Source organism: Primulina huaijiensis, chromosome 4 (assembly GCF_012295235.1).
Source record: "Primulina huaijiensis isolate GDHJ02 chromosome 4, ASM1229523v2, whole genome shotgun sequence".
NCBI classification, from domain to species: domain Eukaryota; kingdom Viridiplantae; phylum Streptophyta; class Magnoliopsida; order Lamiales; family Gesneriaceae; genus Primulina; species Primulina huaijiensis.
The window spans coordinates 23,682,762-23,705,600 of record NC_133309.1 but is presented as its reverse complement, the minus strand read 5'-3'; the positions used below and the strand labels follow the sequence as shown (position 1 = coordinate 23,705,600).

The following is a 22,839-nucleotide window of genomic DNA, read 5'->3' as shown; positions in this document are numbered from 1 at the left end:
TTTAAATTTTTTCGCTGACACTAAAATGGCTCGAATCCATCATATAGACTGAGGGTATAACATTTGTCATCGTTACGTTGAAATCGATAAAAATTAGTCTTTAGATGTATATGGATGGTGAAGCTTGTTCAATTTACAAATGCTGATTGATTTAGTAAGAGACTGCGAAAGATTATAGGTTCGTATTCAACATTCTTGTTTAATTTCACGTTTAACTCAAAGTTTCTAGTTCAAGAAGACATAATTAAACCAGCGATGTAGAATTCATTTGAGGGCTACGATTGTGAGGAATCATAAAGTTGCAGAACATACAAGAATTCCACTTTTGTACTCACATCAATCAAATCAATAATATAAAATTACGATATTATCCTTAACAAATAATATTATTAATATTCTATTAATATTTTCAATAAGGACAAAATGATAATATCATATTATCTCAAATTTAATCAATCAAATCAATTAAATCAAACACTATATTATCTATCATTTTCTATTTATTTTATTATTACAAAATATTACTTATCCTCGTACTATATATCTCATACCATGAACCAAACGGTACCTTATCGTATTGTAAACTTTTCTTCAAGAGTGATGATGAAAATTATGGCAATATCTTGTAAGTTATATCGAGCACCATTTTATCATTTATTATGCATAAAATTATAATAAAATAGGATCAAATCCTTGAAGTATTTGACTGCTCCAATAATTGAAGGGGCTTAACTTTAAAAACTATATTATACACAGAATTATAATATATCTTCAAGCAATTGTAGCAAACTTTTAACTTAGTACGCATATACAGCGAACTGTTACAATAATATTATGAAAATTAAAACTGCAACATGAACTAATCAAAGCTACTTCTGTTCCAAATACAAATCATAAAGATTAATTAATAAACGTATGAAAAACTTATCAATCTGTCTTCTCCCAAAAGCACAATATATATCCTTCTGGACAAGTTTGGGATAGTGAGATTTTACAGCATTCCTAAATAAAAAGTTGGGTATTCGGAATAAATATGAAACATTAAAAGAACAGCTTTCTTTCCGTGTTCTCGGCGTTCTCAAAACAGTGCAACGAGATGAATTTCCAAGAAAGCCTATAACCATAAGTGGATTCACAAATCCGCATACGGTGAAGCTGCATAAAAGAACAAACTTGATAAAAAAAGAATGTTCAACATGCAAGGCAGGAGTAACATGACTATTATCATACCAATCAACCAAAGGAAATAATCACATTTTTATCCTCTCTCATGCTCCAGGCCCTATGTTCCATAGATTAATAGAACAATGTTTGGGACTAAAGGAAGTTGACTCCAAGTCCAGACAGTCCCCATTGCAGGTCTCTAGAGCTCTCATATAATTGTCTTGGCACTCTGAGAAATCAATTTTTCCGTAAGAACCAAATTGTCTGCAAAAAAAGATGGCTGACATCCTAGATTCTCAACTACAAGTTGACACAGGTGGCCATTTCTTTCTGTTCACTTCTTCAAGAATGGTGAAGCCATTTCAAGAATGATATACTTTCAGTATTATACTGTGTCCAACATGAAACTTGTAATTGATTTTAAAACACTGGTTTTCTTGTTGAGACCTAATTCTATCTTTATAAATTTCTCGATATATTTTCTTACAAAATTTTGTTCTAGCATCTATCCCTGCTTCCAGTTTAGGAATTATCATTTACATAAGGAGGCATCAGGTATAATTCCATAAATGTGGATAATATTTTCATTAGATAGTAACCCCAGAGTTAAAATACTAATGTTCCTGCATTCATGCATGCTTCAGAAAAATATCATTTTATAAACATAAGAGAAAAAGGAATTATAGTAAAACAACTCAAAATTTGAGCCAATATAAACGACTACAACCAGCGGATCCACCTCACAATTATCAAAATTATTAGCTCTTACATCACAGCTATCAACATTCTTTCAATTATTTTTGTCAATAAGTTACGGAATCAACATTTGTCCGTTGCAAACCAGTGAAGTTCTGACAATAATTCTGTGCTCGAACACTCAATCCTTAAGGTAACTATAAAAAATAAGTAACATTTTCCTGATTAAAATAAGGTTTATAATGCATATAATTCAAGGTTCCAAAGTTTGCTAGACGCTAGTCGGGCGCTAGACCAGCGCCTAGGCCGCCTAGGCGAGGACTAGGCTCCGTTAAGCGGATTCCACGGTATCAAAAGGCTTGTAATGCTTCTTAGAATAAATTTCAGCCCAAAGTTTGTTAAAATCTAATTGACACCTGGTTCATTCTTCACGTTTCTGCTTAAGGCCGGTCACAGGCGATGCAAGAAAAATCAAAATAAAGAAAAAAATTACCTTTATAACCTGGTTCGATTTTCTTGTGTGCGCAGAAGTATGCAGACGGATAAGATGAGAGTGGTAAGCGCAAGCCAACAAATAGTGTTTTTAATTGGGCTTTCAATACCTATAATTATTTCTTATGTCATGTTCTAATTTTAATCGGGCTTCCAAAAAAATAAAATCTCAAAACAACTTTAAACGCCTAGGACCGCCTAGGCGCCCTTGCCACCTAGAACCTTTTCGGTATGGTCGGGAGGCGCAGCCGGCCGCCTAACCCGAGTTTTAGAACACTGATATAACTCACTTTATTTCTAAACTTTTGAATACATAATATATCTATTGTGTAAGAAAATATACCCCTATCAGAATTCGAACGTGCAACGATCTCATACCTATCATTTAACGGCCTAGCCAAGCATTGTCGCTGTCATTCAGAGTTTAAGAGAATGACATGGTGAGGATACTTCATTAAATAGTTATCAGATGTTAACCTAGAGATGTGATACTGAAGTCTTCCATTAAAAATAAAGTAGCTAGCAAACATACATTGTGTCTAAACTCTAATCCCACAGGCTGGTTGTTGGAAATAAACACAACGGTGAAGACTAGTGGCTGATTATATCATCCATAACTAGATCTTTAGCTCTTAACATTTCTGACTGCATAAGTGTTTTCAATTAGAAAACATGCCTAATATCAACAATAGAGCCTATCAACATAAAAAAAAGTCAAACTATCCTTCAATGATTTTGCAACAATCTGCTAGATTAGTATAGCTACATTTCACACTAATTATTCGACTAGTGTTGCAACGAAATGTTATTTGTTACAAGGCAAACAAATCATATTACAGCTGAACAAAACAAGCTTATATTAAAATAGCATGATTTTGAAAGGATAACCAAGCTACATTGCACTTTAATAGAATTAGTTGAATAATGAAATTAATAGAATTAGTTGAATAATGAAATTAGGCAGTTACCAAAGACCAATACCAAAGACTTGGTCTTTCTCTATTTCCTAAATAGTAAAAACATGCTAAATACAGGTAAGTTCAAGGTAATTTATTGGTCAATAATTTCAACAACAGACTGAAAATACAAACAACTTAATTGCAAACTTACTGAAAAGTCACATTACCTAACAATTTTGCTGAAGGCGGCGGTGCAGAAGCTAACTCCTATGTTCACCCTTTTGATGAACTGAATGTCGAAAATCAAACTGATCTACATACACCAAAGGAGTAACAGTCTCATTCCTAATCCTCTTAATATTGGGGCTCACCAATCCCCTATGCCTAAAGCCATACAAGTTCAAAACTTGATTATCCGCAAAGTTGAAAGCCCTCTCCATGCTCTTCAAACACCTCTCAACCGGATAATCCCCATAACTCCCACAAGGTTTGCAGCCAACGAAATGGGTCACAAATGGCCACCTGTCATCACCAAGTCCAGGGTGGTATTTTTCAATCATTTCCTCGTACCGGTCCACTAGACCCTCCCAATATCCGTGCAAATAAAACGAGTTCTCAACAAAAACCTTATTCATCCATTTATCGTTTTGAGAAATCAGCAAATATATCAATGCAGATTGATCATCTGCCTCGAATGCTGGCCGACCCTTCAAATTTGCTGTCAAGATCTTGCCAGCCTCCTCACGAACAGGACCCTTGGGGCCCATTGGAGCCCAAGCATCCAACAAGTCCAATGACCACTGACAATTTCGGAACAAGAAACTACCGGTGTTCAGCGCGATCCATGACTTCTGATCAAACAACAGATCGGGATAACCATGAATAACCATATTATGATCCTTGTACTTAAATACAGGTATCTCAAATGCCATATCAGTAAACAAAGCATCACTATCCATCCACCAAACCCACTCCACCTCAGGATGAGCCAACATCAACCCTCGAATCAACGGCAACTTAGCCCAATACCCTGCCAATTCCTTATCTAAATGAGCCATATTATACACAATCTCAATCCCATGTATTCTGCAATAATCAATCTTGTTCTTTGCAGCTTTCAACAAATAATGATCCCCAATCGCATTATCACAAGGATTCGGTGGGGAACCTGTGACGAGCAAAATCCGAGGTTTTCCATTCACATAATTGGGAAACATCGGATTCTTTTCAAGCCATACCTTTCTGTCTCCATCCCAGTTACTGATTTTGGGCCCTAAAGCGAAAGTCCTGTTCGGGTTGAAAAACTCCTCGGCTTGGTCCTCCGGATCATCCGGGTCCTTATCCGATCGAATCTCGGCGAGGATCCGATTGATTTCTTCTCGGAGATTCTGATTTTCAGCTTCCGCTTCATAGGACACAAGGTTGCCGATACCAATCGTGCCGCGGAGTACCAGAATAGTAACGAACCCACATAGTATCGTGATCTTGATGTTGTTGAAGGTTTTACTGATCTGCCGGCCACGTGGGAGGAGAGCGGTGGCACGGACACGAGATCCACCGTTGGAGGTGGCGGTTGTCGTCGGTAGTGCGCTAGAAGTCCGTTTCTGAGCTGCAAACGGGCTTTCAGAACCCATCAGCCAAGAAAATCAACACAAAAAACCTGGAAAACCGCGGCTTCCTCTCTCTGTAATGTGGATGCACAGACAAGGAAAGCAAGTGGGAAGAATTCACCGACCGGAATGGATTTGTTTAATGGAATACTAACGTGGGAGTGTGAGTGATGAATGGGAGCTGTTTCCGGGCTGGATTTATTTAACGTGTCTAAATTTATAGACTCTATTGTCACCTATTATTACATGATGATTGATGCCCTATAATGTCTGAAGTATGTTCATAAACCAAACCGAACCGAATCAAACTGAACCGTACATGTAGTAAACTATGAAACTCAAGACTTAAAATTAATTATCGAAACCAGACCAACACGAACCAAATTGAAATCCATGATTTGGTTTGGAATTTTGTAAAACTGGAAAAATATAGTTTGGTTCGAATTTTTATCTATGAACCAAGCTATAGTTGAACAACCCCAGTATATCCGGTTTAATTCTTCTAATTTGTATCCGATCTAGAACGAGGTATTAATTGATCATTAATTTTATGTTAGAGCCGTTATATATTTTTTGTGTTTCATGTGGTTGTTATTTGCCCATTTCATTAAGAATATGTCTCAAGTGAGATGATCTCACGTATATAAATATGTGAGACGAGTCAATTAGGTCCGTATTTGCGATGAAAAATACTACATTTGTCATAAAAAGTAATATTTTTCATAATTCGAGTATGATCAGAGATCTGTCTCATAACATTGATATGTGAAACGGTCTCATGTTAGTTTTCTTTTAAAAAAAATAATTTGGTATTTGAAAAGGACATAAAATACTTCAACAACGCATTTTTAAAAACAATGAAAATGATAAGCAAATGCAATAAATAAATAGACACCAATTTGTTTATGGATGTTCAGAGATTAACAACTCTTACGTCACCCATTCTTTCCCTTGGAAAGGATCCACTAGAAAACTTTGATTTATACAACACCTTGTAAAAATAAATTTTAACTTAGAACTTATCTCTTGTCTGATTGAAACTCCTAGCACACTCTCGATTGTAGGCCGCAAACTCACAATCCGCATAATATTTAACGTCTCTTATGTCAAGACTACAAACACAATCTTTAATGTCTTTGTGTGAAGACTCACTCAACTAAACTTTGAAGTTCAATTCTCATGTATATGTGTGAGTGATTGTGTGTAACGAATTTATCCTTTAAAGTGTACATCTCAAAATATATCCTCACACAAGGGCTTATGCTATCAACTAGCAGATTTCTTCGTGCTAACTGCACATGCTTTGAATCCTCTTCAAAATGTTTTATTTATAGGCCCCAACAATGATATATACATTAAATACAAGAATATGACCGTTTGGAAAGTTTATGTACTATTTCTGAAATTGTAACGGTCAAATTCGCCTTACTGGATATTTTCTCGAGCTTAAAATGGTCAACTAATCAACTTTGATCAATTGATTTAGTTCAAAATTGGTCAGCTGCTCAACAACTGATGTGCTGAAATCAGCCTCGCTGATTTCAGTTTGTGCAAAACCAGTAGCTTCGTCGTTATTTATCAGCATCTTAAGTTTTGATTCAGATTTTGACTTCTGAAGATAATTTGTAGATCATTGTCTTATTTTTCGAACGCATACTGAATTGCTTCATTCCAATAAACGAGCTGAGAGATATCGGGAAAATACTGCAATTGCTCATACTCAACTTATTGCTATTTTCGTGCAATCAATTTGATAATTCAGCGATCAGATTGGCCTAGATAACATTCGATTTTGTCCAACTGATGTGAGTTACGACATGTTCAAAATTGAGTTTTCTGATCAGTCAAGTTAGCGGATTGTCATTTGAATCATCTATCTGAGAGATATCATCAAAACACTAAAGCTCTCCAGAAATTCAGTTTGGTTAAATTCAGTTTCAGTTTCTTTCTTGTGTTTGCAACTTCACACGTGAGTAAATATGTTAGAAATACAATAACAATTTTTGTTAACATTGAAAATTAATTTCAAAATATTATTTGTTGATTTTATTTCTACTTAGTTTCAATATAATATTATTTATACGAAATGCATTAATAGATCATTTACGAGATGAATATAGAAAATCAAATGATACAATTGGTATCACCTATCTTGTATTATTTAATCAAAAGTTACATTTTAACTTTAATTATCGAAATAGTAATTTTTCTACAATGCTTAATGCAAAGTAATTAATTAAGTTAACTATTTAAATTCTAAATAAAATAAAAAAAGAATATTTTTTGTAGACTAAAGTTTGAAATAGATTTATAGGAGATTGGTTTTCATTTAATGCATAAATTATACCATTTTGGTATAATATTTTATTTGGAAAAATCTTTTTTTTTTCTTGTGTAAATTTTATATTTTTAAATATACATAAATTAATTAAATATTTTAAAAGATTAGGTACCTTAACTTTAAGAGAGTTGGGTACTTGCCATCAAGAGTTGGTATATTATCATACTCATACATCTAATTGTCCATGTTCTAATCATTTCCCTACACATCAACTGTTTATATTTGATAAAATTACATATAAAAAAATATTTTTTCCTTGAAAAAAAATAAAACTTCATATAAAAATTTATAGAATTTTTTTGTTATAAAAAAAATAATGTTCATCGAGTTAATTTTTTGATCAACATTTATGAAATCAAAGCAAGAAATTGGAACAATGGATAGATCACTTACATTCCATCTCAATCCAAACTCAGCTGTGAATTACTTACAAAATCTACATGTTTTTTGAGACTGCAAATTCCCACATTGGAAATAGGTTTGAGATACAAAAACAATACATTTTTCAGGAAAAAATGTAATGAATCTCGTTGATTTCTGGAAAGAAGGTTTCTTCAATGAATTACCAGTTCAAACCCCTTTTGCGAGAAACTTACAATCATGGATTTCGATCCCGTGAAAGTACGTTTCCTCTCGATCGGTTTCTGGTTCTGTTGTTCTGCAACTTCTGAAGAAAATGCAACCCACAATTGTATCAAGAACTAGTGTCATAGCATACAAATATGCAATGAGAAATCCCTCAAAAACCATGGTTGAGTTCAAGGCAAAAGCTCGATTATAGGATCGAACAACGCGGTACTGGAACAAGGCTTCAATGCCTGCTAAGGCCATGTTGAATGGCAAAGCTAATAATAATGCAGTTGCAGTTCTATCTTGGATCAGCACATAAGTCTTGAGGATTGAGATAAAGCCGCCGGCCTTTTCGTATCCGGATAATATTAATGCAAGATTGCATATAACATAGGCATTGGCAAGAATGATAGAGTAGATTATGGCACCTAATGCCGACAAAAGTAGTGAAGATCCAGGTGCAGAAAGGGCTCCCAACATGTCAAAAAAGTTGAAGTACACGACTATTAGGCAGAAGCAAGTGGCGTTCGCGGAAAGAATGAGTAATGAGTTACAAAATTGTGTGATAAGGAGGGGGCTGAGCAGTTGAATCCAAGAAGCGAACGCATGTTTCTGCTCTGGTTTTTTACGCTCGACGGCTTGGATTACGGATGCTTTGGCGAGAAGAAGAAAGGAAATGGCAAAGGGTAAGGAGAAAAGATAGTTTACAATTGTCTGAGAGAGTTTAAGATTGAGAATGGCAAAGAGCTCTGCTGATTGAGGGAACCCCGCAGCAAGCAAAAGTGACCTTAAACGGAGGTGGATCATCCGGAAAAGCGGCGACATGGGGACGATCAGCTGGGACACGAGGCACAAGACTGCGAATGGGAGGGCGAGAAGAGATGGAGTTGAGGTGAAGTACTGGTAGTTCTTTAAGAAAGTGAAGATGGATCTTCTAATGATTGCGGCTGTTTTCTCCATTTGGATCAAGGAAAGATGAGAGTGGTGTTGATTCTTGAAATGGGGGGTGCAAATAGAAGTTTTAAGATGGGATGTATATTATGTGTTTAGTTGGGGTTTATGCTTTCCAATTGTGAGATATATTTAATGTGCCAATTATGCTAAAAATAAAATAAAATACAAATTTTGTGGAATTATAATATACATGGGATCGATATAAATATAGAATTCTGTTTTGGTAGTTTGGAGGTGTTGGGAAAGTGTAGTTTTTTGGTGGAATGGATTGGCCAACAACTAAAAACTAACAGCAAAAGCTTAGTTGGAGTAGTTTTAGAGCTTTGGTTTCATCAGACTGGCTTTGTTTGGAATAGCTTTGTGGCTTAAGTTATTAACTAATTACTTTGGGATCTCCAAATCTTGACATTAGTTACAAAGGTACTAAAAATTGTCCCTTTTAAATGACCATGTTTAATCTGCAAAATATATATATATTATATACAAAAGTTGTTTATATTGGCATCAGAATACATTTACAAATAGGAAAAAAACAAACTTCAGCTAACAGCTAGTGTGGGGTATGAAACCAACAGATCTTGTTGACAGATTAGGAATTTCCAAGAAGACAAATAACATCATAATGGTTGTGACTTGTGAGAACTTACAACACAAGTTAAGGGGTTTGTATAGTTGCTTGCGGTTGAAAAATGAAATGATGTCATAATAATAATAATAACGTTTTACCAAGAAACGGGATATAATCTTGGGTATAATTACTCATTATTTTACTTTGGCGATCATCATGATTTAGGATTAAATATAGGCCTAGATGTCCTTTACGTGAAGGTAAAGTTGATGGTATAAAATCCAAGCACCAAGGTTTGTGGGTTCTTTTTGTTTCTATGTTTCATTGTGATATACTGTATTGTAGAATAACAGTTCAACTTCCAAATGTGGTGGGAACAAGGTCTATCCTAAATTGGAGCCGTAGTGGTTGCTTTATTAGGATAGTTCCATTTCTGTCTTTACTTCTTCATTTTGTTCATATCCATTTCCATTATTACATATACTGAAATTGGAATAACATGCGGGTGATGCTAATGATAAATGTCACAAAGTTTAGTTACTCTACGTGTCACAACGGGAGAAGTGACAGACACCGAGAAATCTACTGAGAATCTCTTCAAACAGCTCTACCAGTTCCAATGTTAGTCTTAGATTCAGAAGAGAAGATCGAATCCCATCCATGCTAAGAATCATTCTCTTCCTCATCATACTCTTCGTCATCTTCCTCTTCTTCTTCAGCAGAAGCTGGTTGCCCATTAAGATCCACAGTAATGCCATTAACCTTTCTCACAAATTGGCCCCTCAGGCGAGGCCTACGTTCTGCGAGTTTTTTCCGGTTTACATACCTGATCTTCTTGTCAAAACACCTCTCTTTCCGCTTTTGTCTAAACTTCATCAAGGCTGCCTCCCTTCGATCAACTTTACCCGACTTCCCTTCATTCATTGACGAAAATTTCAAAGATGGCCATGAATGAGGAGCGGGAGCAGGCATTTGACCAGGTTGTAAGCATATACCAAGGGGGTAGTATGGATAAGGCGCCATCCCTTGGACGTGAGGTGGGAATTGAGGAATGTGATTGTATGGAGGCAACATAGCAAGATTAGAATGGTTGTGTGTATCCAGTGCGTGCTTTTGAGACATTGAGTCTGGTGGCATCGTTATTTGATTTATTACTCCGGGCACGTAGTAAGGATAAGCAGCATGAGTGTAATGACCGGTCGCATCACCAACGTTTCCTAAACGCACACGTGAGTGACAGAAATCTTCGTCCGAGTTCCTCTGTTGTGAGATATCATGAGATACAGGAGTACATGACCTCTCAGCAAAGAAAGAATCGTGAAAACTGTTACTGCAGTGATATTCATCACCATCAGAACGATTTTCCATGGTCTTTGTGATATCCTGCTGTTGGATGTCAATAACAGCTTGACCACTTACTATCTTCAGATGCTGAGGTTCATCTTCATGAACAGAAGGTGGCCCTCGAGTGGTGCTGTCGGGTATGGTTGACTTGATATACGTGAAAAAGGCAGAAGACTCGCCTATTTTTAGTTCCTTTTTCAGAAAAGACGAAATTTGTCCTGGAAAGCATTCAAGTCCACATTTAGTTACATGCACACGGGAGACAATAAAACAGAGATTAATGTTTTCATTTAGCAGACCATTATTATTTCCTAATTATCAGGAGTTTCGTAGTCATTGTAGAAAAGAATCAAAGGTGCCTCCAGAGTAACTAAATCAGTAGGCTATAATTTGACGTCACACTCAAAACAAATATCCAAATAAAACTGTGGAAAACCAACTCCGCATAAAGTCGCTTCGAAAATGAAACATATTTTAAACAGAGAATTAAATATACTGATCTAAAATTTAAGAATAAGGCAGACTTCAAGAAATCAGTTAAAAAATGTCTCATAGCACGTGCCATCAGTGAACATGGAAAATTGTGACGAGAGGAGTAACGCAACTAGTCATGACTAACTGAGAACACTGATGGAGAAAAGGAACAATCTTTATGTGAAGAACCTTCCTTGCATTGAAATATTTAATGGATGTTTATAACTTTATTTAGTATTCAATGTTTAAATGCCTTATTAATTAGTCTAGTTAAATACTTTCTTCCAACAGAAATGCATCAGTTCACATAATTTATTCTTCCCATTTCACATTGTAAAAAATTCTGGTAATCTCAAATACACCAATCATAGAAACTTTAATGATATTTCTGGATGCTATTTGACCATAAACAACGGGGAATGGGAAAAGCATCTTCAAGATTTTGATAAGTCCAAGTAAAATTGAACGAGTTTAAATAATGCAAAAGTAAAGACCACAGCTTTATTTAGAACTCGACTCCAAATCCTTTCAATTTATTTGGACTAGTCGATCATGCACCAGTATATGTAACAACAAACTCCTACAAGAAGATGGTTCTAAGATGGACGGAGATCAAAATGCTCCTCATTTTTACAAAACTATTTATTAAATATAGCAGATACTTCATTCCAAATATATGCTTCCTGCACTTAGCAGTGATTGTAACTTGTCAAATGGTGATGCATGATATATTCTCTCCACATGCTTCAGGGAAATATGATTCTTATTTTTAATTTATAGGCTGTCTGAAATAATTTAAAAATTCGTGATCCAGTCACCTGTCTGTTTGTCACTTATTTGTGTCACGACAGGCTGACACACTGAAAGATCACAAATCACAGTCTCTATCCGAGTAGCAGCTCTGGTAGCAGGAATCTAAACACAATGCGAATGGAGTCAGGTTAGTTGACAAACAATTTGGCCAAAATGGAAAATCCCCTACGCTACTCCTTGCCATTAAAAACAATTACTGGTCCCAAAGCCTTTGTTGAGATAAACCTATACATGCTCTTTTAAGACCAGTAATAAACTGTTTGTCTTCAATGTTAAGAAATTGATGATAATGTTTATATGAAAGGTCAAAAACTATCATGGCTAGTGTCGTCCATATATGGTTCTCAAATTCAAACTCACCTCCTCTTCCTGATGTGTTGAAAATTCTGGGTTATTACCCTTCAGAGACCTGTCATCTGTGTCATCCGAGAATAAAGCAGTGCTGTTGGTGTTAGGATCACTAGGATCCGAAGCTACCAGATCTAGATCACAATTTACAATGCTCTTCTCAGCAAGTCCCAGCTGTCAACGTAAAATCAAGAGATAAACCGTCATAACACAAATACCAAAATAAAACACCAAAAATGGCTGATATACACCATGCCCAAGGAAAAAAATACTATCACATACATGTGCCACTCCCTGTAGAAATTGGATGAATAGCCCTAGTAAAAGAAGCTTTGTTTCTCGATAGCTACACAACCAGAATAGCTATTATCTTAAAGATTCAAAAGATCATACAACCACACGTCCTCAAACTTTTGTGTCCAGGTATAAACCTCAAACAAGTTAAAAAAGTTCCAAGCATGTGTGACGCGTGAGACTAGTCGATATCTGAATTTTAAAAATAAAGAAAGTCGTCACACTGCTCTCTAAGAAAACAAATGAAAACCAGTGAAATGAAACAACTTCTTAATGAGAAAAGAGTACTTGCCATTCTCCTTCTTCTCCACATGTGTGTCCACAAGTTCAACAACTCATTCGTACGTAATGGCTTCACAAGATAATCAGCTGCTCCAAATTTTAGGCACTTAACAACAATAGAAACTTCGTCTTGAGCTGACATCACTAGCAAGCAAAACAATACAACCAAAGGATGACAATTAAACCAACCTGTCTTTAACTCAATGAAATACACAATGTAAATAAAATGTACACTTACTGATCACTGGAATCCGCCGCAATTCTTTGTCCCTCATGATATATTTTAACATTTTCAAACCCTTAGACATCGGAAGGTCAACTTCCGAGAGAATAATATCAATATCAGGCCCCGCAGCATTCAGTGCATCAATCACCTGTCTTGGTGATCTTACAGAAATAACTGGAAAGCAAGGGGCCAAGGGCCAACTATATTCAGAATCAAAATCTACATGAAACTTCCTACTAAAAGTTTCCTGCAATTAAAATTTTTTCAGAAGCAATTTATTTTATACTTGGACAAGTAAACTGCATTTGCTGTTCTTCTGGCTCCTTATATATCAATCTAGCCAAATAATCCTATGATGGGCCCGTAAAAAACAAAGCTTTCTAATTAAATCATTTTATCAAATGGAATTGGAAGAATAGCAGTCTTACCAGAATATCAAATCTTAAAAGGGATGCAATCGTTAATAGAATTTGTTCGTCTAAATGGCAGAAATCAAATATTTCACAAACTACCAATCTTTTCCATATCTTAATCATGAGAAAGGCGTGAACTTTCATCTTATCCAAGTCAACACATGAAAAAACAGGCAAACGCATGACAAATAAATTTCTGAATTATGAACAATTGCTCAAAATCATAACAAAATAACACAAACAATCAAAGATTAATTGCTAAAGAACAAAAATGAGAATACCTTGATAAGAACATTTACACAAAAGCGTGTATACCTCCTCGGAACTTTTGTCATCATTATCACAGAGCAAAATCCTCACTTTACTCCGATCGATGAACACATCCCCACTCTTCCCCGTTTCATTCTCCATCACCCCCAAAAACCAAGACTCTAACCTGAAAACAGGCTCCTAATCAAACCCGCAATAGATTTAACACTATGGATACTCCATAACTAAATTCCGGACCTACAACAAATCAAATCTCCTCTCGCTTCTAATTTCCATCGTACAGATCATTAACTCAGCACAAAAGGCAATATCCAATTGAGAAAAGTGAAAAGTTGACCTCTTCCAACCATTACTGGCAGTTAATCACATCACAATCCATAGAAGGTAATCGAGAAATCTATCACAACATGGAAAAAAATTGGGAAAGAGCAGAAATTTCCAATCCGACGACTCTCAACACCGCCACGCTAACGATCCAGCGGCTGTATCCACCTGTAGAAACCAACAAAATCTACAGCAGCAGAGTGATTCAGAAGCTCGGTAGAGATATGGAAGAAAAAATCTCAGTGCTTTAATGGTGTTTTTCCCAATGGGTGAGGTACCCATTTGGCCATGTGGCCGTCGTCCTATCAACGGTGAAGACGGATTGTTAGTGGGCCCGGTAAATATATATAAATTGTACTTATTATATGCACCAATCCGAGTAAATATGTTGCTTATTTCAAGATGACTCAGCTAGTCGGTTTTATCTAGAAGAATAGATGACAAATTTGGTTTATTCAAAATGAATTAATTACAAATAAATATTAATCGAATCATCGAATTGAAAAAATGTCAATGCGAGAATATATCTAGACGAATGATTTCACTAATTAGTTTCCACGATAACTATTCTTGGTTGCTTTTATATTCATGAATATCAGTTGCTTAATGACTAAGAATATTTAATTATTTTATTCTCCATTTTTCAAGTGACAAATAAAGTGTATTATTCAGATTTTGATTCAAACATTCCTAATAAGAATCTAAGTTCAAATGATATGTTCAAACAATGATCTTACTTAAGTCTCGCTAAAGTTATACGTCTTCCGAACAGTATAAAATTTAACGATGTGCCTCTAAAGATCCATAATTCTAGTCCCTCTCTCGAGTTGTAGAATTAATCAGATAACAATCAATTTATGACCAGTAAATTGAAATCGAATAAAACTAGTAAATACAATTAAACCAAAAGGAATTCAATCATATAAAAAACCGAGTCAAAATTATCGTGTCAACAAAGCTACATCATCCTCTACAATGGAAACGTTAGTTCATAGCGAAATCCGAAAAAAAAAAAAACAAAGCATGTTTGAAGATTTAGACATCTCGATACAAGAATTAAAAAGGGGCGAAAGATTAGATAGCAAATCAGAAGTGGCGTCTTTGTCCCCAGATTCGTCATTCTTTGTCATTGCGATCATCCTGGCATTCCAATTCTTCTTCTCCAGCGTGTGCTCTCGTCTCTCCCCAAAAACGACTGCAATATCTGAAACCCTATTCTTATTTTTATGCATCGTTCGGGCCCGTAAATTGAAGCCCATTTGTCTTCCTTCGCAGGTGACAGCGCTGCGGCGCTTGTGGTTCAGCGCCTAGGCGCCCGTAGAATCTAAAAGTAGCGCCGCGGTGCTAGTGATGTAGCGCCTAGGTGCTTGCGGTTCGACAGTTCTTGCGCTGCGGTGCTTATGGTTCGAACATTATGGCACCGTGGTGCTAGTGATGTAGTGCCTAGGCGCTTGCGGTTCGGCAGTGCTGGCGCTGCTGCGCTTGTGGTTCGAACATTATGGCGTTGCGGCTCTAGGTTTGAGCGCTTGTTTTTTCCTCCTTGAAGCCTTAGCGTTGCAGAGCTTCTTCCTTGACGTTGCGGTGCTTGTCCACCAATCTTTCGCGATAAAAAACACCACTAATAACCATCAACCATCCAATAGTTATTCATCTCCTGCACGACACAAAAACAGCAAATACCAAACATAATTTTGTTCGAAACTAACATAATTCAAATGGATTCTCAAATAAATTAAGTGAAATTCTTGCACTTATCAAACTCCCCGAACTTGAACTTTTGCTAGTCTTGAGCAAAATAAAAATAAGAACTCAATCAAGAATTAATGCTAACAACTATAACTAATGGATATACAAACATTGACATTAGCCTCCGACTTATCTATTTTCATGTAATTCACAATCACTCAAGAGTCACGTGCGTGTGTGATATGTCAATGTTCATTTATCCAATCGAATGTTCAAATAGATTCACAACACCCATTCACCTTATAAACTCAAGAAATCTTCAACTCAGTTCAACCCAATTTCATTAAGATACAAATTCACTTACACAGATCACAAAGAACTTTAATAGTGATTATTTGGCTAATAAGATATTCAACACAAGTACACAAAAAATTTGATGTCAAACAATGAGATGCTTACATACAAATGATTAAAGTCCATACTTGCTAACTATGTTTATCAGGTATCCATAAGCTTGACTTGAACAATTTTTCTCCACTAGTATATTGGATCAATGTGAAAAGACTAACAGGTCTTGTAGGCTTATAAAGTCGGATTTTGGCTCATGACCATAATAAAAGGATATGAAAATTAAAATTTGAGTGAAATATTTGAATTTCATCATTTTCACTCTCATTTCATTTAACATCCACTTATTATTTTCTCATCATTCACATCCTCAATTTCCCTTTTTTTTTCTTTCTTCGCCACTTTGATTCATTAGTTTAATTGTTTTTCTTCTTTTGTTTCTTTTTCAACTCCTTTATACACATTTATTTTTCTTTTTCTTTTCAAGGAGAGGTTGAATCATTTCAACACCAATGAACTTATTTCTCTCAAATTTTGGTTGGATAGTAAGTGAATAAGCTTCATTTGGTAGTAGTTGTAGGATATAGAATACATACAAGTTGGGGCTATGAACTAATATTTTCATTCTAGAGGATGATGTAACTTTGTTGACACGATAATTTTGACTCAGTTGTTTATATGATTGAATTTTTTTTGGTTTAATTGTGTTTACTAGTTTTATTCGATTTCAATTTACTGGCCATAAATTGATTGTTATCTGATTATTCGCTTTGTTATTCTTGTATTGAGATGTTTAAATCTTCAAACATGTTTTGTTTTTATTTAGATTTCGCTATGAACTAACATTTCAATTCTAGAGGATGAGTGTAAGGATATAAAGGAGAAGAAAATTGAGGAGTCCAAGATTGAACTTGAAGTTGAACGGACTCCTATACTGAAACCGATCCTTCCATACCCTCAGAGGTTAGAGAAGAAGAACATAGCTTTTAGAAGGATGCATTTTGGGCTATGTAATGCGTCTGCTACTTTCCAGAAGTGTATGATGGTCATATTTGTAGACATGGTGGAGGAAATTATGGAAGTATTCATGGATGACTTCTCGGTATTTGGCTCTTCATTTGATCACAGTTTACATAACATTCCCTTATGTTGCAAAGATGTCAAGAAAAGAACTTGGTTCTTAATGAGTTAATTTTGTAAGATTGATATTCTATTTAAGTCATCTATAAAAAGAAATATCATTTTATGTCAAAATATTACTTTTTATTGTAAATATTGACAAAGTTGATTAATTTCATAAATAAAGATCTCTGATATCATCTCACATAAGACATTTTTAATAGATAGTTCAAATTTGAAGTCTTTAACATTATTTGGATCCAAATTTGAAGTCTTTTTCCCTTTTTTCCGAAAGGTTTACTGATGGTGATAAACTCCCCTATATGATTCAAATATCCTTTGACCTCTTGTCCATACAGGAAGGTAAATCGAGATATGTGCGTAGTAGACAAGAACTCGAGGGAGAGGACAGAAAGCACCGAGCCCCGGAGCATACCCCATAATATTTCATTGAATAATATGTTTCTCACAAAAATCGATCATATGATGTCCGAAATATCAACATACGTCACTTTAAGTCTTGTCAACTCGCTAAATGTCATGATAGAATAACAATTATTCCATGAACATATTTCATATGTGTTTTGTTGTAGAGGTCCATGGATCCAACTTTTACCAGCATCTTCCATGGATAAATAAAAAGGAAGAAAATCATTACTTTAAGTTGAAACATGGTTGTCGTGTCCTTACGAATTGTTTGCGGGTTCGGGTTTATTGGGTCGGGTATCCAACAAATGGGGTAGCCCGACAATAAATCTTACTTAATTTCTTTCTTTGATAGATTTAAACAAGAACTATAGACAAACAGCGAGAGAAAAAATCTGAAATCTAAAGGAAAAAAACTGTTTGCAGTATGTCAGGTACCCGGACCCGATTGTACTACCGACAATATTTTATAACTGGATCGGTCATTGAATTCAATGATAGAATCGAAAATGTTATATATATAAAATAATAAATACTATATTTTAAATTATAAAATTTGTATATATGTAATAAAAAAATATATTTATNCAAAAAATTACAAAGAAAATAAATTCTAATATTACTAAAATGATATTTTTAACAAATTTAAAATCAAATAATAATATATATAACCAAAAATAAAAAATTTTAAATATAAAAACAATTAAATTCTAAAAATATCTTCTCAAAAAATAAATTCTAAAAAAAATAGTGAACCCGTTTCTTGACAGATTTTGACTGTAAAAACGATTTATGAATGTGATTCGGATTAGACCAGTGATCGATCCCCGGTCGAACCGGTCTGATTTTGAAAACATGAATACTGATACTAACACGAAAAAAAAAATCAAGTTCGGTTCACAGATATCCGAACGCCCACCCCTACCTACAACATGTGAAGGGTTCGGGTTCGGCCGTAAAAATCATGGTTGGTTCCAAAAGCTCGTCGAGTAAATATCCCAAGTATTCCTATTATTTTTTAATGCAAATGTAAAATAATAATGAATTCTTCATAAACAGTTTTTTTCATTAATTATTATATTTAAATATTTTTTAATATTAAAAATAATATTAAAAATCTTATAATGAGTAATCTTGAAAGTTTTAAGGTATCGTTTGATTTTATTGTGAAGGCGATTGAGTTATAGTAATATGATTTTATGGGACAACATGATAACAAAAACTTGTGTGAGACGGTCTAATGGGTCGTATTTTGTGAGACAGATCTCTTATTTGGGTCATCCATGAAAAAATATTACTTTTTATGCTAAGAGTATTATTTTTTATTGTGAATATCGGTAAGGTTGACCCGTCTCACAGATAAAGATTCGTGAGACCGTCTCACAATAGACATACTGACATGATAATTATTGAAATGTTTGGTTGAGTTGAAAATATTATGATTATTATTAAAAATTTTATTTATTTGACCATTATTAAAAAAACTAATTATTATCACTGTTGTTCTAATTTTTTTACAATAAAAATTATTTTTATTTTCTTCCATTTAAGATTACTATTCAATTTTCAGAAATTTGTTTGGTGTAATTGGTGTGCAATTAGAAAAGCTGAGTCTGCTAAAAATAAATAGTTTGAGATGAGAATGATAACTTGAAAATCATAATTTAGTTGGAAATATTTTAGCTATGACTTCTTAATGGTGTCGCCAACCCTTGACATCGCAACAACACGAAAAAAATCTTCTGTAACATTTTTTCCGACGTTCTTTGTTAAACTAAGAATTGATCGGTAGACGTAACATGAAATATTGCAAAAGAATTTTTGTCGTTGCGATGTATGATATGGTTAGCGATGACAACCAACCATGGCGGAAAAGATATCGCAATCCCTTTGTCGACTACCATTCAAATAGTTAGCAAACATGTTTAAATAGATCGAGCAGAGCTGAAACTAGAACCTTGATTCGAACCAAATTCGAGCAGAAATATTAAATTAGTCTAGTATTTATTGAACTCGAGCCAGACAGAACGGATTTGCCCTCGAATTTTCGTCATATACAGATAGATACAACCGGTGGTTCGTTTACAGTTTGCAACCCTAGTTCATTGCCAACCTAGCTACAGCTTCTTGGAATCCAGATGTGAAGGAAGAATAGCAATGAATTGGGAACAAAATTAGTCCATCCAAGTGTGAAAACTATTTTTCATCTAAAATCAATAGCTAGTTTATCATGTTTTTCGTCCTCGTCGGGACAAATGCTTTTTCGAATACAAAATCCAGAACACCGAGGGATGTATTTGGATTGAATCATTTGAAATCAGGCGAAGAAATTAACAAGAATTCCATGGAGGATGTATTTGGATTGAATCATTCGAAATCAGGCGATGAAATGAACAAGAATTCCATATATACATAAAACACCGATACATGAATTACTCCATAGTTGAAACTGAATGGACCAATATGTAAGTTACTACAAAGTTCATGAACAAATTATTACCATTCAGCAAACGGGTGTCAATGGCATCGGAACAACCTTTTCCCTCGCCGGATCGCCGATTCCGTCGGCCACGTTCCTCACCACCTTCTTGAAAGCGAAGTGCAAGCAATTCGACATCGCGATCCAGCATAGAATCTCGTACACAAAATCAAAAGCAGGGTCGGAGATCGAGTTACCGGACGATTCATCCCAATTAGCACCTCCGTCTCCACCAAAGTTCCACCCCCGACGGCCGCCGCCGTCGCCCCCAAAATATCCATCACCGTTGTTACAACCTCCTCCGTCGCTGAAAACGAATAATTCATCTCCTCCAGATCCGTCATAATCAATGATCAGGGATTTCTGCTTGACGCGGCGGGTTCTACGGAGGCGTGGTTTGGTCAACGTCCTGGTGGGTGGAGGCCCTACCGCTGAGATACGGAAAGGTGCGGCGGAGGATGACGGCGGCGATGGGGGTTGATCTGGAGACGCGTCCGATGGAGACAGGACGTTGCATGGGCGATTGAGGAGGAAATTCGAGAAGGCCAATCCTTGCGTGGAATAAACAACGGGCGATATAGAGTCTGATATTACAGAGATTTCCATCGAAATTTCTTCAGAAATCGGATCTAGGGTTTGGAATTTGAGGGGAGAAAGTTCTTGGGAAGAAGATTTTTTTGAAGAACACGTCCGTTGAATGAAACTGTGGAGGGGTAAGTTTTGGGGGTTTCTAAATAAACAGAGCGAGTCTCGGAACGTTTCACATATCTTAATTCAATCTTTATCAATATACACAATAAAAATTAATATTTTTAGCATAAAATGTAATACTTTTTCATAGATAACCCAAATAAGATATCCGTCTCACAAAATACGACACGTGAGATCGTCTCACACAAGTTTTTCTCAAATAAATAATAATAAAAATTAACAAATTATCAAAAAAAATTCTTTTCAAAAAATTATAAAGTTAAGGAAACCGTCCCTTGAAAAAATGAATTTTTTTGTTCAAATTTCTTTAAATTATATTTTTTTAATTATTATTGATAAACTATATGAAACTTGTATCTTTATAAAATATTGTGCTAATTTATACACATACTAAATATCAATGAAATTATATTATTGATAAGAATAAAAATATGAATAACAAGATTAGGAAGCGATGTCCGAGTTTCATTTAGAAGTGGGCGTTTCTTAAGATAATGAGATAATTGTACAAATAGAAGTGGGAGTTTCTTATTGATTTAAATTGAGTATGAAAGTATTATGTGATTTTGTCTTTCTTAAGATAATGAGATAATTGTACAAATATATTTAAGCATATTGTTGATTTATTGAGATATTATATTTTTGTTAATGATTTGATGAGATATGATATCAATGTTTAAATAGAGTTTATTTCTAAACAAACTCTTATCTTCTCTTGTTTAACAGATTTCCTTATGAGATAAGGCTCTCATCTATAAAAAGGAAGACCAAGGATTTTGTAGGGCTGGCCGTTCTTTCTCAACATTATACACGCACGTTGCACGTTCTGAATCTTAGAGAAGAACACTTTCAACGTTACTGTTGCCCTGAAGACTGCCGATAGCAAGTGTTGCCTTGAGTGTTGGGAACATCTTCAGACAACATCCGTGACGAAGTTGGCCGAAGAGTGTTTCTGAAACTCTAGTTTTCGTTGACGTTTCTTTTGCTTTCTTATTTACATTTTAATATTGTTGGTTGTTTTAGAAAGCTTTATTTCTCAACTTGTTGAGAAAATTGATTTTTATCATAATCACTAGTGATAGGTTTTTGTGTAAACGATTTGGTTTTCTAGTGATTAATTTTTGCCATAAGGCACCGCACAAGTATTTATACTTGTGCATATTCAATCTTGTCCATCGTATTTATTTAAAGCAAATTTGTATTACAAACTTTAATTTTCCGCTGCATGTTGTCCGAGATGTTGTAACATCTGGCACAACACTTAATTCTGATTAAACACAAATTCACTATTTTACATCATATTCTGATATTTTCATTATTTTTATTATCTGTCGGACAAAATAAATCCTAACGAGTGGTATCAGAGCTTCCACTTGACATACTAAGTGTTGATTCTGGCTTTTGTTTTGTGTTGACAGAATAAATAATCAATGGATACATCACTTGCTAATGCAGCGCTTTGACCACCAGTCCTAGATGGAACCAATTACAGCCTATGGAAGGTCAAAATGAGATACTACATAAAATCCTTAGATGAAAGGGCATGGCAGCATGTCATCAATGGATGGACTTCACCAAGCATGACAGATCAAGATGGTGACAGCCTACCAAAACCCGAAACTGACTGGACTGCTGATGAAGTGCAAAGTTCGAACTATACCTCAAAGGCCTTGAATGCTATATTTACGTCAATTGACACAAACATGTTCAGTTTAATCACAAACTGTACTTCTGCTAAAAGCGCATGGGATACCCTCCAAAGACACTATGAAGGTTCCGAAAGTGTGCGACGAAACAGATTGAGAATGCTTTCTTCCAAATTCGAGATAATGAGGATGGAAGAATCTGAGAACATATTGGAATATGATCGTCGCCTACGAGAAATTGCTAATGAGGCGTTCAGTCTTGGAGATCCCATCTCTAATGAACGACTAGTTAGTAAGGTTCTCCGTTCTTTGCCTGAAAGAGTCAACATAAAAATCTGTGCG

The 22,839-nt window shown here is 35.2% G+C and overlaps 4 protein-coding genes across 6 annotated transcripts; all 4 read right to left on the bottom strand.

Moving 5' to 3' along the window:
* Positions 1-832: 832 nt before the first annotated feature.
* LOC140975567 (probable xyloglucan 6-xylosyltransferase 5) lies at positions 833-5,088 on the bottom strand. Of its 3 annotated transcripts, none has more exons than XR_012174996.1 (3): positions 3,479-5,088; positions 2,354-2,462; positions 833-1,155 (listed from the first exon to the last, which is right to left on the bottom strand). XR_012174996.1 is itself a non-coding variant. In XM_073439329.1 (2 exons), the coding sequence occupies exon 1, from the start codon at positions 4,883-4,885 to the stop codon at positions 3,512-3,514; it is 1,374 nt and encodes a 457-aa protein (XP_073295430.1). In that variant the 5' UTR covers positions 4,886-5,087; the 3' UTR covers positions 833-1,155; positions 3,479-3,511. The 3 variants fall into 3 exon arrangements, 1 of the variants encoding a protein (XP_073295430.1); XR_012174997.1 differs by lacking the exon at positions 2,354-2,462 and adding an exon at positions 1,231-1,393; XM_073439329.1 differs by lacking the exon at positions 2,354-2,462 and having other exon boundaries at positions 3,479-5,087.
* A 2,443-nt stretch (positions 5,089-7,531) lies between these two features.
* LOC140975566 (uncharacterized) lies at positions 7,532-8,874 on the bottom strand. The gene has a single exon (XM_073439328.1). The coding sequence runs from the start codon at positions 8,730-8,732 to the stop codon at positions 7,773-7,775; it is 960 nt and encodes a 319-aa protein (XP_073295429.1). The 5' UTR covers positions 8,733-8,874; the 3' UTR covers positions 7,532-7,772.
* Positions 8,875-9,662: 788 nt separating this feature from the next.
* LOC140975564 (two-component response regulator-like APRR1) lies at positions 9,663-14,375 on the bottom strand. The gene is made up of 6 exons (XM_073439327.1): positions 13,770-14,375; positions 13,088-13,249; positions 12,860-12,993; positions 12,286-12,447; positions 11,931-12,027; positions 9,663-10,856 (listed from the first exon to the last, which is right to left on the bottom strand). Exons 1-6 carry the CDS (start codon positions 13,897-13,899, stop codon positions 9,958-9,960), a joined length of 1,584 nt encoding a protein of 527 aa, XP_073295428.1. The 5' UTR covers positions 13,900-14,375; the 3' UTR covers positions 9,663-9,957.
* A 5,671-nt stretch (positions 14,376-20,046) lies between these two features.
* Positions 20,047-20,861, bottom strand: LOC140974789 (uncharacterized). Its single transcript, XM_073438277.1, has one exon. It carries the CDS (start codon positions 20,744-20,746, stop codon positions 20,165-20,167), a length of 582 nt encoding a protein of 193 aa, XP_073294378.1. The 5' UTR covers positions 20,747-20,861; the 3' UTR covers positions 20,047-20,164.
* Between the last annotated feature and the right edge of the window lie 1,978 nt (positions 20,862-22,839).

Coding starts and splice junctions, on each gene's coding strand:
- LOC140975564 (XM_073439327.1), bottom strand. CDS start 13,899: ATGGAGAATGAAACGGGGAAGAGTGGGGATGTGTTCATCGATCGGAGT. Junction 12,994..13,087: donor GCGGCGGATTCCAGTGATCA/GTAAGTGTACAT, acceptor TTTGCTTGCTAG/TGATGTCAGCTCAAGACGAA. Junction 12,028..12,285: donor CAACACATCAGGAAGAGGAG/GTGAGTTTGAAT, acceptor CATTGTGTTTAG/ATTCCTGCTACCAGAGCTGC.
- LOC140974789 (XM_073438277.1), bottom strand. CDS start 20,746: ATGGAAATCTCTGTAATATCAGACTCTATATCGCCCGTTGTTTATTCC.
- LOC140975566 (XM_073439328.1), bottom strand. CDS start 8,732: ATGGAGAAAACAGCCGCAATCATTAGAAGATCCATCTTCACTTTCTTA.
- LOC140975567 (XM_073439329.1), bottom strand. CDS start 4,885: ATGGGTTCTGAAAGCCCGTTTGCAGCTCAGAAACGGACTTCTAGCGCA.